General features: G+C 39.1%; 1 protein-coding gene across 2 annotated transcripts in view; it reads left to right on the top strand.

The window, feature by feature from the left end:
- LOC122806466 (opticin-like) overlaps nt 1-13835 on the top strand; it is a 264467-nt gene extending 250632 nt beyond the window's left edge. For both annotated transcript variants that reach the window (XM_044076931.1, XM_044076932.1), the window contains one exon: nt 13121-13835. In XM_044076931.1, coding sequence (XP_043932866.1) covers nt 13121-13291 — 171 coding nt within the window. In that variant the 3' untranslated portion in view covers nt 13292-13835. The remainder of the gene's footprint in view (nt 1-13120) is intronic.
- Nucleotides 13836-14512: the final 677 nt, after the last annotated feature.

Here is a 14512-nt window from a genome sequence, read left to right as displayed (position 1 = left end):
AGAAATATCAGAAAATTTTGGATCTTAATGTTAAATACTAAAGTAGTATACTAAGTAAAGCAGGAGAAGAAAGTGTACTTGAGATTTTACTGGATAAAGCAAAACAGCAGCAACATTTCATATAGTGGATTACTGGTTATGTCACTAATAGCCAAGTTATTATGAAATTCATACATCAAAAATCAGCTTTAGAAAGTCATATATTACTTAATGATGCCAAACAGAAAAGAGGCAGAAGTAAAGTGCCCCCCAAAGAATGCGTAATTATAAATCTTTTAGATATTTCACTGTGCCAAACTCTTTGTTTAAAAGTGTGGCAAAGTGAAGTGTCTACTAACTTTTAAAGCCATTTTACCTTCCCACTGCCTCTCTGAAGTGGCTGGAAGTGGCCACTGTTAAACTGCATCTCAAGACTAGAGTTTAATCATGCACACAGGTGCTTAACAAAAACTTGTGTTTTCAGGTGCATAACTAAAAATTGTGCTCAACTCTACAACATTAGAAAAGTTGTTAATGAACTTATCTTTTCCTCAGATTTGGAGTATAATCATAGCAAACCATGCACAACAAGAATTGCACTACTACCATACAAACACTTCTGTTTCTTTTTACCTAATTCACAACTTCCATTTAATCTTTTAGCGCCATTCCAATTACCTTTCTCCCACCCATCCTGCTTTGTACTGTATTCACACATAGTCACAGCCCTCCCTAACAGCACCTATCTATTCTAAATTGTATAGGTTCATAGGTTCATAGGTTGATACTAGGCTATCTGCCCTAGGGTTTTTATAATACTAGCCAGAGTGTGTTTGGCTTTCACCACCCTTTTAGATTAGTTGACTGTGCCTCTGTATAGTAGGTCATAGAAGATAGCCCTTTTAAGGTTAGTTTACTGTGCCTCTGTCTAGTAGGGACACAGAAGAGATCCCAGGGGTAAACCTACGATCTCCCATCCACACGTCAAGATTTCTCTTGAAGAGGGTCATTGAGGGGCTCTGCCTAACATGGATTGGGATTTTGTTCCAGAGTGAGGGGAGCGTCTGGGATATGAATCTGTCCCTCCAGCATGTCCTATTTATTTCTGTGCTGAGGTTTAAGTCCCTGGAGCATGTAGCTCTAAGGGATTTGGATTTCCTGAGGTGGAGCATGTCCATTAATTCTGGATTGGACATGGCTTTATACATCAGGCACAGATCGCCTCTGAGTAGGCGGTAAGCAACTGAGTAGAGCTGGAGTTTCTTTAGCCTAACTATGTAGGGCATTTGTTTGAGTCCCTTGATCCTCTTGGTGAGGTACTTTTGGGGTCTTTCCAGTTGCTGCAGGTGTCAGGTAAGGTACATCCCAAATGGGGCACTGTATTCAATTATGGGCCTGATGAGTGATGAGTAGAGGGGCACAATGACCTCTCTTGATCTAGATGTGAACTCTTTCATGATAAGGTGGGCTATATAGAAGGTCTTTCTAACCACTTTGGCAATGTGATTGTCAAAGGAGAGATTGCTATCTACTTGGGTCCCCAAATCCCTAATTACTTCTTCCGTACTTAATGGAGTATCACCTATGTGGTAATTTGTGGGTACTTTGTTTTTCCCAAAGGGGATGACTATGCACTTTTTGGCACTTAGCTTTAGGCCATGGCTCTGGCAGAAGTTATCCGTCTCTGCGAGACCCTTTTGGAGGATGCTTGTGTCAGTCAGTGAGTCGATTATGGCACCCAGTTTGCAGTCATCTGCGAACTTGGTCATCCATAGTCCTCCCGTGTTAGCCTGTACCTCAGAGAAATATATACCGAACAAGAGAGGTCCCAAGACTGAGCCTTGTGAGACGCCACTTGTAACTGGTTTAGAGTCTGACATGGCACCTGCAATTCTGACCATGTGGGTTCTATCCCTGAGCCAGTTTGCAACTCATCTTGTGACATAGGGGTTGATAGTTAAGCTGGTGAGCTTATTTATGATGCCCGAGTGGGGTATTGTGTCGAAGGCTTTTGTGAGGTCCAGGTAGGCTGTGTGGACTACCATCCTTTCCTCTATGGCCTTGGTGACTGTTTCAAAGATGTCGACCAGGTTCAATAGGCAAGATCTGCCCTTAACAAAGTCAAATTGGGTAGGATCCAGTATTTGGAGGTTCCCAATGTCTTTGTTTATGAGTTCCATGAAGATATGCTCCATAGCTTTGCAGACCAGGCTAGTCAGGCTTATAGGGCGATAGTTTCTGGGGTCCATTGTGACACCACCTTTGTGGGGTGGGACCACTGTTGCTGTACACCATTCCTTGGGTACATATCCTGTAGTAAGGCTGAGCTTGAACAGTGACTTTATGTGAGGGTTCAGCTCTTCTTGGAGCTCATGTAAGACGCAGCCCGGGACACCGTCCGGTCCCATTGATGCTGTGTTTTTTGCTTTGGAGAGGGCAGCTCTCACCTGTGCATCTGTGATGTCAGGGAGGCTACACTCTGTTGGGATAGACATTTGCTCTTTTGGGCGGGAAGTGAGGGAGAAGTTTGCACTGAACCTGTCTGCCAGGATGTTGGCAATGTCTGTGGGTTCAGTGTATTTTTTGTCATTTTGCACTAACTCAGAGCATATCTGGGAGTTGCCACTCAGGTTCCTGACATAACTAAAGAAGGCCTTGTGATTATCTTTAGTGTCTTGTGCAATTTTTCTTTCGAAGCTGGCCTTAGATGATTTTATGAGGGATCGTAGTTTCATGCTAGTACTGATCAGAGATGCCTTCCCTTTTTGGGATTTTGCTCTATCATGTAGTATGTTCCTCCTTCTGTTGTATAGCTTATTTATGGCTGGGGTCAACCAGACAAGTCTCCTGCCTTTGGAGGAGTGAGTCTTGGTTTTATTTGGGATAGCACGATCCATGCATTCCTGTAGGTGTCCATAGAATGCGTTTGTAAAGGATTCTGCGGTTTGGGCCGTATTTTCCACTGGCCCGGGGGCTTTGAAGGATTCCACCTCGGTTTTGAGAAGTGTGAAGTTTGCTTTTGAGAAGTTCTTCACCGTGGTTTCCTTGGCTGGGGGTGGGGATGGGATATGGATGTCCAGTGAGATTAATTTATGGTCAGATCTTACCAATGAGTGGTATACCTCTGGTATGGAACATAGAGTCCCCATGTTGGTGATGATCAGGTCCAATATGTTTTCCCCTCTTGTGGGAGTGGTGACCAGTTGTTCCATAGCATTTGAGTTTATAAATTCTAGGAACCGTTCTTCTACTTTTTCCAAATAAACTCTTACTTCTTCCTATTTTAACTACACTTTCATACTCTAGACTTTTAAACCTTTCTGTTCTTTACATTCCATAGAAGATAGTAGGACAACCTAACTCTCTTCATGGGTTCATAAGTAAGTACTAGGCTATCTGCCCGAGGGGATCTATAAACCTAGCCAGAATGTGTTAGCTTCATTCATAGGAAATACTTCTTTCTTACATAACGTCTATCATCTTTCAGACTCCACCACCACTAAATATTCTTCTGCCCTGCAGCTTCTATTCTCTTTTTGATCCCTACTTCCCTACTGCCTGCCAACTATAATATACAGATCCCTTTACTTAATCATGCTACTTGTCAGCTTATCCTTTATTCCTCTACTGCTACTGGGCCACCTCTCATCCTACCATATCTTTATAATGACTCTCAACAGCTCTCCATCTCTGTCCCAACCATCTATCCATATTTCCTCCCTACACTATCCACACATCGACCAAACCTATTTAATGATGCCCTTCACCTTTATGCCAAATATAGATAGATTAAGTATATTATATTGCAAACCAAAACAAAATTAAGTGGAAAAATACTATGCAAAATTCAAATATCAATAATTTTCCAATATACTAAAATCCTTCAAAGTAGAGGCACTCACACTAATCCAGGACTCATGTATTGCTATGAACATCAAGACAGTTTTCTTCCACACACTGCTCTAACCCCACAAAGGTCAACCCCAAACCCCAGTAATGTAACTTTTGCTGCCATAAATGTTAGAAGTGTAAGAAATAAAAGTGCTAAACTACATGCCTGCATTACCCAACATAAGCCTGATATTCTCATTGTAACTGAAATTTGGTTTAAACCCAGCATAAACTACTCCAAAATTATACATACTGGCAATATCATCCTTAATAATAGTAATAAAAAGGAAAGATGATGGTATTGCTTAAATATTTCCCAAAAGCCACCACACTTCCCCTACAACAAAAACAATACTATAGATTTATAGGTTCATAGGTTGGTACTAGGCTATCAGCCCTAGGGCCTATACAAGCCTAGCCATAACAATTCCCTGGCTATTTCTTCCCACACTGTTTACTTCCCTGGACCACTGTCTAGCAGGGCGACTGACGTGATCCCTGGGGTGAATTTCCTTTCTCCCATCCAATCGTCAAGGTTCCTTTTGACGAGGGCCAAAGAGGCACTCTGCTTGACATGTATGGGCAATCTATTCCAGAGTCTGGGGAATCTCTGGTTCAGGAAGCTATCCCTCCAGCATGTTTTGTTTATTGTTAATTCACAGAACTTCTTATTACTTTCCTGAAGTTAAACAGTTATAAAAAATATGTATTAGTGTTCCTTACATCCTTCTTGGTGACAATAAAGCTATGTTGGAAGATATCCTACAGTGGAGATCCAAAACAATTCTACAAAAAAAAAAATGCTACTAGGTGATGTGAATGTCAGCTGGACATAAAACCTAACTCCCATACATCTACTGTAAACTTATTTAGTCGCACACAACTAATTAATAGCCCCACACATTATAGTGAGACATCAAATTCCCTATTAGACTGGATCCTAACATCAGACACTAGCAAATACACTATCTCATGTACAATGTATGACAGTCTCAGTGATCATCTCCTAGTCTATACAACCAGACATCTAACACATCCACTTGAACAGCATGTTTATAAAACAACACACAGTCTTTCCAGGTTTAATCCAGAAATGTTCATTACTATCCTCTCATCTATTAACTAGAACTTCCTAAATATCCTCCCGTTAGATGATGCTATAAATGAATTCAATATAATGATCCTGAATATCCTAAATAGCCTTGCACCTCCTAGAAGGAAAAGGCTAAACATAAATAATTGAATCTGTCTGTTCAAAAACAGAAGAATGCTAACGAAGGATAGAGAAAAAGTGTGGAAAGAATGGCAAACATATAAAACACACAATATCATGAAAATTTCAGAATGCCTCATGATCATACTAAAAAGCAAAATAATGAAGACAAAAATATACTATATTAACTTACTTGCTATAATAATAATAACAGTAAACACAACCCTAAAAATTCTGGACATCCATTAAAGAAATCTTGCATCCCTGCTGTTAATTCAACCCAACCCTTTTTCCCAATAACTCATCACTTGAAACCAGAATACAATTAAACTCTTATTTGATAGGTAGTATAGCATTTCTAACCAAGGATTCCGTAACATGTGATCCTAACCCTGGCCAGCAGCCACATATCACCACATCCACTTTCACCTTCAAAACTGTGCCCACATCCTGTATTAAACCACTCTAGAACAAACTCAAACCATGCTCTACTTTATCTGATAACCTTCCAAGTGAGCACCTTAAAATAGCAGCCAATAACACTGCCTACCCTGTCTCAATCTCTATAAATAGATTGATCCAGGAATCTCATGTTTCCTCTCTCTGGAAAAAGTCACACATTATTCTTCTGCACAAAGGAGGAAATTCAACAGACATTACTAACCTTAGACCTATCTCAGTATTATTCCCCCTCTCCAAAATGCTTATGTATTCAAAAACAATTGCTAAACTATGCCCTGCAGGAAGAACTTGTATCCCCACTCAACATGGTTTTCATCCTTTCCATAGCACTAACACTGCACTTTAAATCTATAATTATATTGTCAATAAAGCTAGAGATATTGGCAAGCTAGTCTCCCACTCATTTCTATATTTGTCTAAGGCCTTCAACATAGTTTTTCACAGCCAACTTCTACTTCAAATGTCCTCATTAGGTCTCTGTCATCCCACCGTTCTATGGTTCAAAAGGTATCAGTTAATAAAATGGCACTCCACGATCTCTCCATACCTCCCAGTCACCACTGGTGTTCCACAAGGCTCTATACTTGGTCCTTTCCTCTGTAACATTCTCACCAACACCCTCCACATGCCCATACAACAGGCCTCTCCAATACGCTATGAAGATGACTCCACAGTCATTCGTACATCTGACAACAAGGCACACCTCCAAAAAAAATATTCAGGAAGCAACTGAAACATGGCTTTATAACTCACAACTCATTTAAAAAAATTACTACTTTTTTCCTCAATCCCTCTCCCATGATAAAAAAAAAAAAAAAAAAAAAAAAAAAATTAAAGTCCTCTCTCTTGAGAATACAACCGGGTTCAGGCTCCTAGGCAACGAGATATTTCCCTATGGTACATCTGACTGGGGACACATGGCTGAAGTGACATTCAGCCTCAGAGAAATATGGGTGTTTGCAAATTCCCTGTGGGCAAAGAGAAGCATACACTGCCATGCCACAGCTTGTCACTTCAGCCATGTGTCCCTAGTCAAATGTACCACAGGGAAATGTCTCGATGCCTAGAGACTACCATGTCTATGGAACAGGCTCCCCATCCATGTGAAGCAGAGTTCCTTCCTAACTCAATTCAAGTGCAACTTGGACAATTGGAAGGGAAACCGGAAATTCATCCCTGACTGGTACCTATGTCTCTAATAGACACAGCTAACCTGTACATGGTTAATCTTCCAGGCCCCTGCTTAGACCTTTTAAGGGTATCAGAACTTGTCAGAGATTTGGGATGCATAAAGGCATGGGCTTAAAAAGGCCCTTGTGGTCATTAGCCTAGTAAACACCTATGAACCTATGAAACTATGAACCTCTGAGTAACTAAGCTTACAGAGAAATGCAAGCTAGGCATAATTTTAACCCTCTCCAGACATTCATTACAAGTCCCAAGATGGTCTTGATTACACAAATAACAGGTGCACTAATCATTGTCTAAACATGACCACAAGGCATTTATTATAACCACCTTTACTACAGCTAGTGCAGTTGTACAGTATCACATAAAAATAACTTACTAGAAGATTGACTGCATGATCAGGAACCTAGGAGCTTACACAGAAAACAAGTTGGCCTTCAATCAGCATATCACCAGTACTGTCAGAAAAATCTTCTACTTCTGCCATCTTATCTGTCATGGGTTTTCATGCAGATTCCAAGCTATTGCATTTTCCCTGTAGTCTTCTGTCCTTCACCTCATCATAGAATGCAATGTTCCCTTTGGGACAAACTCTAATCAAGCACTTTTATACATTTATTTACCCATGCTTTCTTGACATGGTTAGTTCCACTAGGCTAGTGGCCGCTTTTCAGATCTTATTTGGACAAAATAAAATCTCTGTCATTATTTTCTTTGACCTAGAGACTCATGTAAAGTGATGTCATTTACTTTCTGAGTTATGTTAAACTCTGTTCTCAGAGACCTCCTATTCCTTGGAGGAAAAAAGAAAACTCTCCAGTTAATATGCATTCCAGGCACACAGTTTTATATATCAATGTCCATGTTTAGGGATAAAGTCAATACCCAGTGCCTCTCTGACCTGCTTTTGTATCCTGCTTATTGGACATTATAAAACCCATCAACATTCAAGCTTCATTTAGATGAATGCATAGGATCCTGAAACTTCTTCCCACCAGTCACTGGCTACAAACTTCAAACTATGACAAACTAAACTTTAACACATTTCAGTCCTTGATATTCCTTTGCTTCATCTTTTTGCCTTCCTTTTTTTCCAGCTTCTCCCAATTTCCATTCTACTTAGTCTAACCCAAACTGAAAACATTCTGTATATAGTCCCAAATTAAATCTACCTTCTTCTAACATCTTCTGAACTATAAGATTACCTTCAAATGTTAAACCGCTGCTGTAGTTTGAACCGGTTAAGTATGGCAATGCAGGGATATACTTCCATCCTTTTGTTAATGACCTACTATACATTTAGTCATTCATTCCTTGATACTCATGTTATCTAATTTAATGCTGCAGGTGAGCCAGAGCTTACCATAGCATCAAGTGGGTACACGGCAACAGACTAGTCCTGCCTAGGATGCTAGATTAGCACAGGGATCACAAACAGACTTCTAAGCAATTTTATGCCTTTCCATTTCACCTACATTATATCACTAACAAGCTGGAGTAAACCAATCCAAGCAGACTCCAAAAAGAGGGTTCCCCAGCTCGGAACCTTACTGGAGAATCAGGCACTAATGCAACAAAGCTAACTGCTCTGCTCATCCCCCAACCCTAAACAAATGAATAAATAACAAAAAAGAGACAGAAAAGAATACTATGGACAACTCACATACACAAGTTATCATCTGTTGTAAAATCCTGAACTTTACATAGAAACTTGCAATTTGTACATGTGCAAATAAAAAAAATAGATAAATGTAAACTTTCCTGTGATGGCTTGTATGGGTCATTCAGTTTGACTTCAGCAACCTTGTTTTACAAAGGATGAAAAAGGCCTGCAGTCAATATCTGTCTTTTTGTAAGCACCATCACTTTTCTTGTACTTAACATAACTCTGTGGACCAAGCTATTTAAATGCTGGTGTTTTTCAATGTTACCAATAAAGCATTCCCTGGAATTAGGAAACCTGACTTCATAAACATTGCAAGAAATGATGTGGAGATGCAGAGAGACACAGAGTGGCTTGAAGATAAATAAATAGAAGTTTTGCAGCCGAAGCACTACACAATTAAGAACCTGCACACAGAAATGACTAGGCCGGTATAAGTCCTATAGTCATGATTGCAGATAGGGATTTCTTCAGCACAAGTGGAATACGTGTGGCATACACAAATATTTGTGTACGCAAGCATAATTTAGCAGTGATATGAGAATGGCTGAACCGCAGTGGTTCTATACACTTTTATTCATACAAATGGTGATACATAGAAAGAAAAGGAAGTTCAGAAAACAGGGAAGCAGATAGCAAATGAACCTACATAAAAGACACAGAGTAGACAAGAGTGGGAATGAAGAGGAGGATGAAGGTATACATTTTTTACTGGGAACAATCAGCACTTTTCCTTGAAAGAATGTAAAGGATGGCGAAGGAAGAATTAAGGAAATATATAGAAAGAGGATAAAGGTATGGAAGCAATGGATAAACAAAATGGAGACAAAGACCAGTAGGTACGTTCTGACATGAACGGGGAGGACATACAGACGGGGGGGGGGGGGATGATGGATAATGTTGGAAAACAAACAGGGGAAGGGAGGTGAATCACAAAGAAAAGGAGTACCGTGCTGGTCAGAATAGGGTGAGTATGCTGTTCCTGACCATGCTGGCTGAACTACACTCAAGAAGAGGTCAGTCACCACTGTGTATGCCCCTCTGACTGAGTCCAACCTGAGTTATTGGAGGAGGCAGTGCCAGACAGCCATGCAATGCTGCTTACCACAGAGGACCCTTTTTGTTTGGCAATGCAGGTTTCAAGCTGCCAATCCATGAACTCCCCCCTTCACCTTTTCCATCTCCTGCTGGGTGAATAGCTTTTACACCTAGCAGTATCATCACAGGAAGCAACAGCATTTCCCTCTAGTGACTAACTGCCAAAGGCCACTGAGGATTCCCCCAAGTCACACCCCCACTGCAGGTTCTCCTTCACCAAATAGATAGGCAAGGCGTCAGGCAGATGGGGAGCCAGCAGGAGATGAATGGGTCTAATGATGAAGCAAGAACTGGTGGCAAGATACAGGCACCCCTGTGCCAGAGATGCTCCAGGAAATGGTAAAGCATGGTTAAATAAGCAACAGAGAGAGAGAGAGAGAGAGAGAGAGGGAGAGAGTGAGAGAGATAAAAAGACATTAGTACTCCACATCATTTTATCAGTATTACAAGTACTTACAAAGTTGCTAGGTATGCTTCTATCTTAGGGGTGATACTGCTGACTTGGTATATAAATTCAAATCTCCCTCTTAGATGATATGCACACAGGTATGTAGTGGCTGTGCACCCTTGGCCAAGGTTTGGGGGGGTGTAATTACACCATCAGAGTGGTGTCCACATGACAAATACTACACCATGCCACATGCAAGTATTTGTTGCCAGCACATGCAATGATCAGCAAGTACTTGACAATAACCATAATGTAGTTTGCTATGCATTAGAGAACAGACCAGGGGTATACTATGAATCCCAGTGGCACGCCAGGTGTCAGTATCACTACTATGGGTATCTAATGGGGTGATGCACAGTCTATGTAATGATATGCAGCACCCATTGTACATCTGCCTGGCCTGTGACAGTGTCCACAGTTCATGAGTGTTGCCCCACCCGTGCCTGCTGTCAGGAATGCATGGCAGTGTTTATGCTGTCCAGTTAGATAAAAGAGGGCATCTTATGCAAATAATGAATACGGAGATCCTCCGATCATGTAGACAGTGTGTGTGTGTGTGTGTGTGTGTGTGTGTGTGTGTGTGTGTGTGTGTGTGTGTGTGTGGAAAGCATATACACTGTATATATATATATATATATATATATATATATATATATATATATATATGTATATATATATATATATATATATATATATATATATATATATATATATATATATAGGTTCACTTCAGTTCACTGAACTTTCAATTCACTGACTTTCATTTCACTGACACCATTTCACTGAAATTCATTTCACTGAAACTTCATTTCACTGAAAGTTCATTTCACTGACAAGTATTATTACAAAGTAAATGGAATATGCCCCCTTCCCCACTGTAGTGCGACCCTGGAGTTAGAATATATAGTTAGGGGGGTGTGGGGGGTGCAGCCCCCCACTTACTTTTCTTTTACTAAGCAATATTATATCAAAACGTAAGAATATCATATGAAATGAAGTGTGGGGCTGCACCCCCCACACCCCCCGATGTGGGGGGGTCTGCCCCCCCCACCCCCCCAACTATATATTCTAACTCCAGGGTCGCACTACAGTGGGGAAGGGGGAATATTCCATTTTATTGCTAATAATAGTTGTCAGTGAAATGAACTTTCAGTGAAATGAAGTTTCAGTGAAATTAATTTCAGTGAAATGGTGTCAGTGAAATGAAAGTCAGTGAACTGAAAGTTCAGTGAACTGAAGTGAACCCATATATATATATATATATATATATATATATATATATATATATATATATATATATATATATATATATATATATATATATATATATATATATATATATATATATATATATATATATATATATATATATATATACAGGCTGTGTTACACTGTATATAAATATACTGGAAATACTAGGGCAACGGTCTGTCTTGTGTACTCACTGTAGATCTCAGGAATACCTTCTCAGACCTTTTCTGCCCACTAACTCATAAGGTCCTGATAATGCCTCCTTGAGTCACTGTTGGCATACCAGCACCACTCACCAGAAAGACTGATGCCAGAAGCAACAGTCACCATGCTGGCAAGACTGTGTAAGGCATTTACTTTATACTGCAGATTCATAAGTAGGTGCACCTGCAGCTTTCTGTACCTAAATTACAGATAGATTTTATTTTCCTTACTGTACCACCTGGAAACACTTTCAACTTCAGTGCCCTCAGAAGCCACGGTATTTTGGTGGGATCAGAATGTGCAGAAAAATGGTAGTCCTCTTACATACACAATGCTGTTGTCAACATGTGATGTGCATCCTCGGTCACCTCATTTTGTGTGCAGTCATTGTTTTTCTATCTCATAGCATGAAATACATGGTACAGCAGAAACATAGAGTAAAGCAAACTAAATGTATATGCTACACATTATATTTAATGTATTTGCCATACCTTCCTTTTTTAAATTGGGGTGCACATAGGGATAGGGGTTACTGCCATGACAGGAAAGGTAGAGGTGACATAAAATGGCAGGTTCACTACAACTCAGTAAGGTTTGTTTCCCCATATTCTATGTAGATAATATAGACCCAGGTATAGGCTGGTGAGTGTGTCCCACTCAGTGTTAATATGCTAGTCCTGGGACACGTTCTGCTCAATGCTAAGTGTCAAACATATGTTGGAATATAACTCTGTTGTCCTGTAAGGAGGGTTATATCTATTAAGTGGAAAGTACACTGTGTGAGTCCTTTAAGTATTATATAATTGTCTATAGAAAGTTCTTATGCAATAGATGTAATTGTGGTACTGTGGGGTGAGTTTGGTGGGGTGGGGGACAACCTATAGGAATGCATGGAGTGGACCTTGTATTCCATATCTCTTCATTGTGTGACTGTCTGTTTTTTACAACAAGGGTCTTTTAAGAATTGGGAAGTTGTTTTTTTCAAGTTATCGAGCCAAAAATGGTAAGAAATCTATGAAAATGTGCAGTGGAATACTCAAAGCATTATTTTGTGTCGGGATGAAATAACATTCTACAAGCAAGATCTGAATTTGCCGTCTTTCTGTTAAATCAAACTGAATGTGTAATAATCAGTAATTATCATAGCATAATCAGTAATTATCATAACATCTAACTACATCACCATGCTATGTATCCTATCTTACTTGTAATTGCGTCTGTCCATGAGAACTGTGAGTCCCTACTAGGGACTAACTGTGAGTTACAATCTTACTTGTAATTGTGTCTATCCATGAGAACTGTGAGTCCCTATTAGGGAACACTTCTAAACCAATGTACATAAGGTATATTACCACATTTTTTATATATATTCTAATTGTTTTCTAACTTCTTGTGTAACCTTTTGTATGTTTGACTATGTGGAGCTTTTCTCCCCGGGCTTCCGCTGAAAATGGACACGTATCCAGTCGGATTATCCCGGTAAATGACTGTAAAATAAAAATAAATAAATAAAATAAATAAATATTTAATGTTTTTACCATACCTTCACATTTTAAATGAATATATTCTTTTCATTTGCTAGCTTGTATGAGTAGACAAAATGTCTTCAGTTCTGTGGTATTTGGGACTATCTAAAGGAAGTTCTTCATAAATGGTCTTGTAAACAAGTCATCATACTTAAATGTGTTTCAATTTTTACCCTTTTCTTTGATTTCCTTAACAGAACAACAACATACAAAGTCTTCATAATGAAGCTTTCTGCGACAAAAATGATCCTACATACATCCGCAAATCTCTGGAAGATATTCGCCTCGATGGGAATCCCATTAATCTCAGTCTCTACCCCAATGCTTATTCATGTCTTCCGAGGATCCCTACAGGCAACATTGTCTAGTCTAGGATGAGGTCATTGAAACTGTCTTGTGGAGAGGCTGTTTTTGCTTCTGTCTTTTTTCTTGAAAATTTCCAGACTCTCCAAAATGTTCTTATTTAATTTCTTTTGATATGAGAAATGAAAATTAGTCTTTAATTATACATTGAAATAAGCACATGAATTAATGGAAAATAAATTAAGGTAGACATTTATTTGAGAGTGTTACATGTTAGAATTGCAGTAACTTCATATGGTCATAGGCTGTGTCAACATCTGAAATCAACATGCATAGTGATGTTGCTCAGCAAATACAAATATGACATATTTCAATGGTACTTGTCATAGGTCACAATTAATGTAACAACCTGTTAAACAAGACAAATAAGTGAAATTATAATTTCAAAAAGACTCACCACATTGTGTTGTATCTGCTCTTTTCACTTTTGAGTCTAGCTGCATTTTCATTCTAATTTACTAGTGAAATCTTCATCTTTGCCAGAACTGTTTCATATTTGTATTTTCATATTACGGACATGGCTATGAATAAAGTTAAGGTTTGATAATATTGTTTGATAATAATTTTGGGTTACACTATTAATGAGTGGTGAAAGTTTTGGCTCACAAAAGCATTATCTTTATTATTTCAAGCAGCATAACTGCATGTCAAGGCACAAGTTCCTGGTGGTAGGAATTTTTTTCAGTTTTGTACATTTTCTTACGTTATGTGAAACAAAGCTGTTTATCTACACGCTACCAAGCCCTCTGTCACTATCTCTCAGGCTAGGATTATTGACAAACTCCCAGATGAATATTAACCCATTCATATTTCATTGAGTTGATAACGGACTGCCTGGCAGAACCCATACTGTTGAAGGTATTTGCTGACTTTTATTTAGAAAAACAACTGAGCTAGGATAAAACAACAAGCTCTTTTTATGAAACCTGGCAGACTATAAATTCATGTGGCTATCGCTTCACACTAATAACCTATTTTTCTGTTGATGTAGTTCATTTATGCCCCCCACAGATGCACTAGACATCTCCTACCATGAAAGCAGACACCCATTTAACCCTTCTTTAATTTCTCTTCTCACTTCCACACACACACTATATTACTGAAATGCAATTTCCATCACACAAAAGTCAATTTGCTATTTACTCATGAATACAAACCATATTTATAGTCTTAACTTCTACTTTAAGGAAATACAAACAACTAAAAATAATAAACTACTGATCACA

The sequence above is a fragment of the Protopterus annectens genome, chromosome 7.part0, assembly GCF_019279795.1.
Source record: "Protopterus annectens isolate FY-2018-M chromosome 7.part0, PAN1.0, whole genome shotgun sequence".
In the NCBI taxonomy this organism is placed as follows: domain Eukaryota; kingdom Metazoa; phylum Chordata; order Ceratodontiformes; family Protopteridae; genus Protopterus; species Protopterus annectens.
This window is presented reverse-complemented; position numbering and strand designations above follow the sequence as displayed.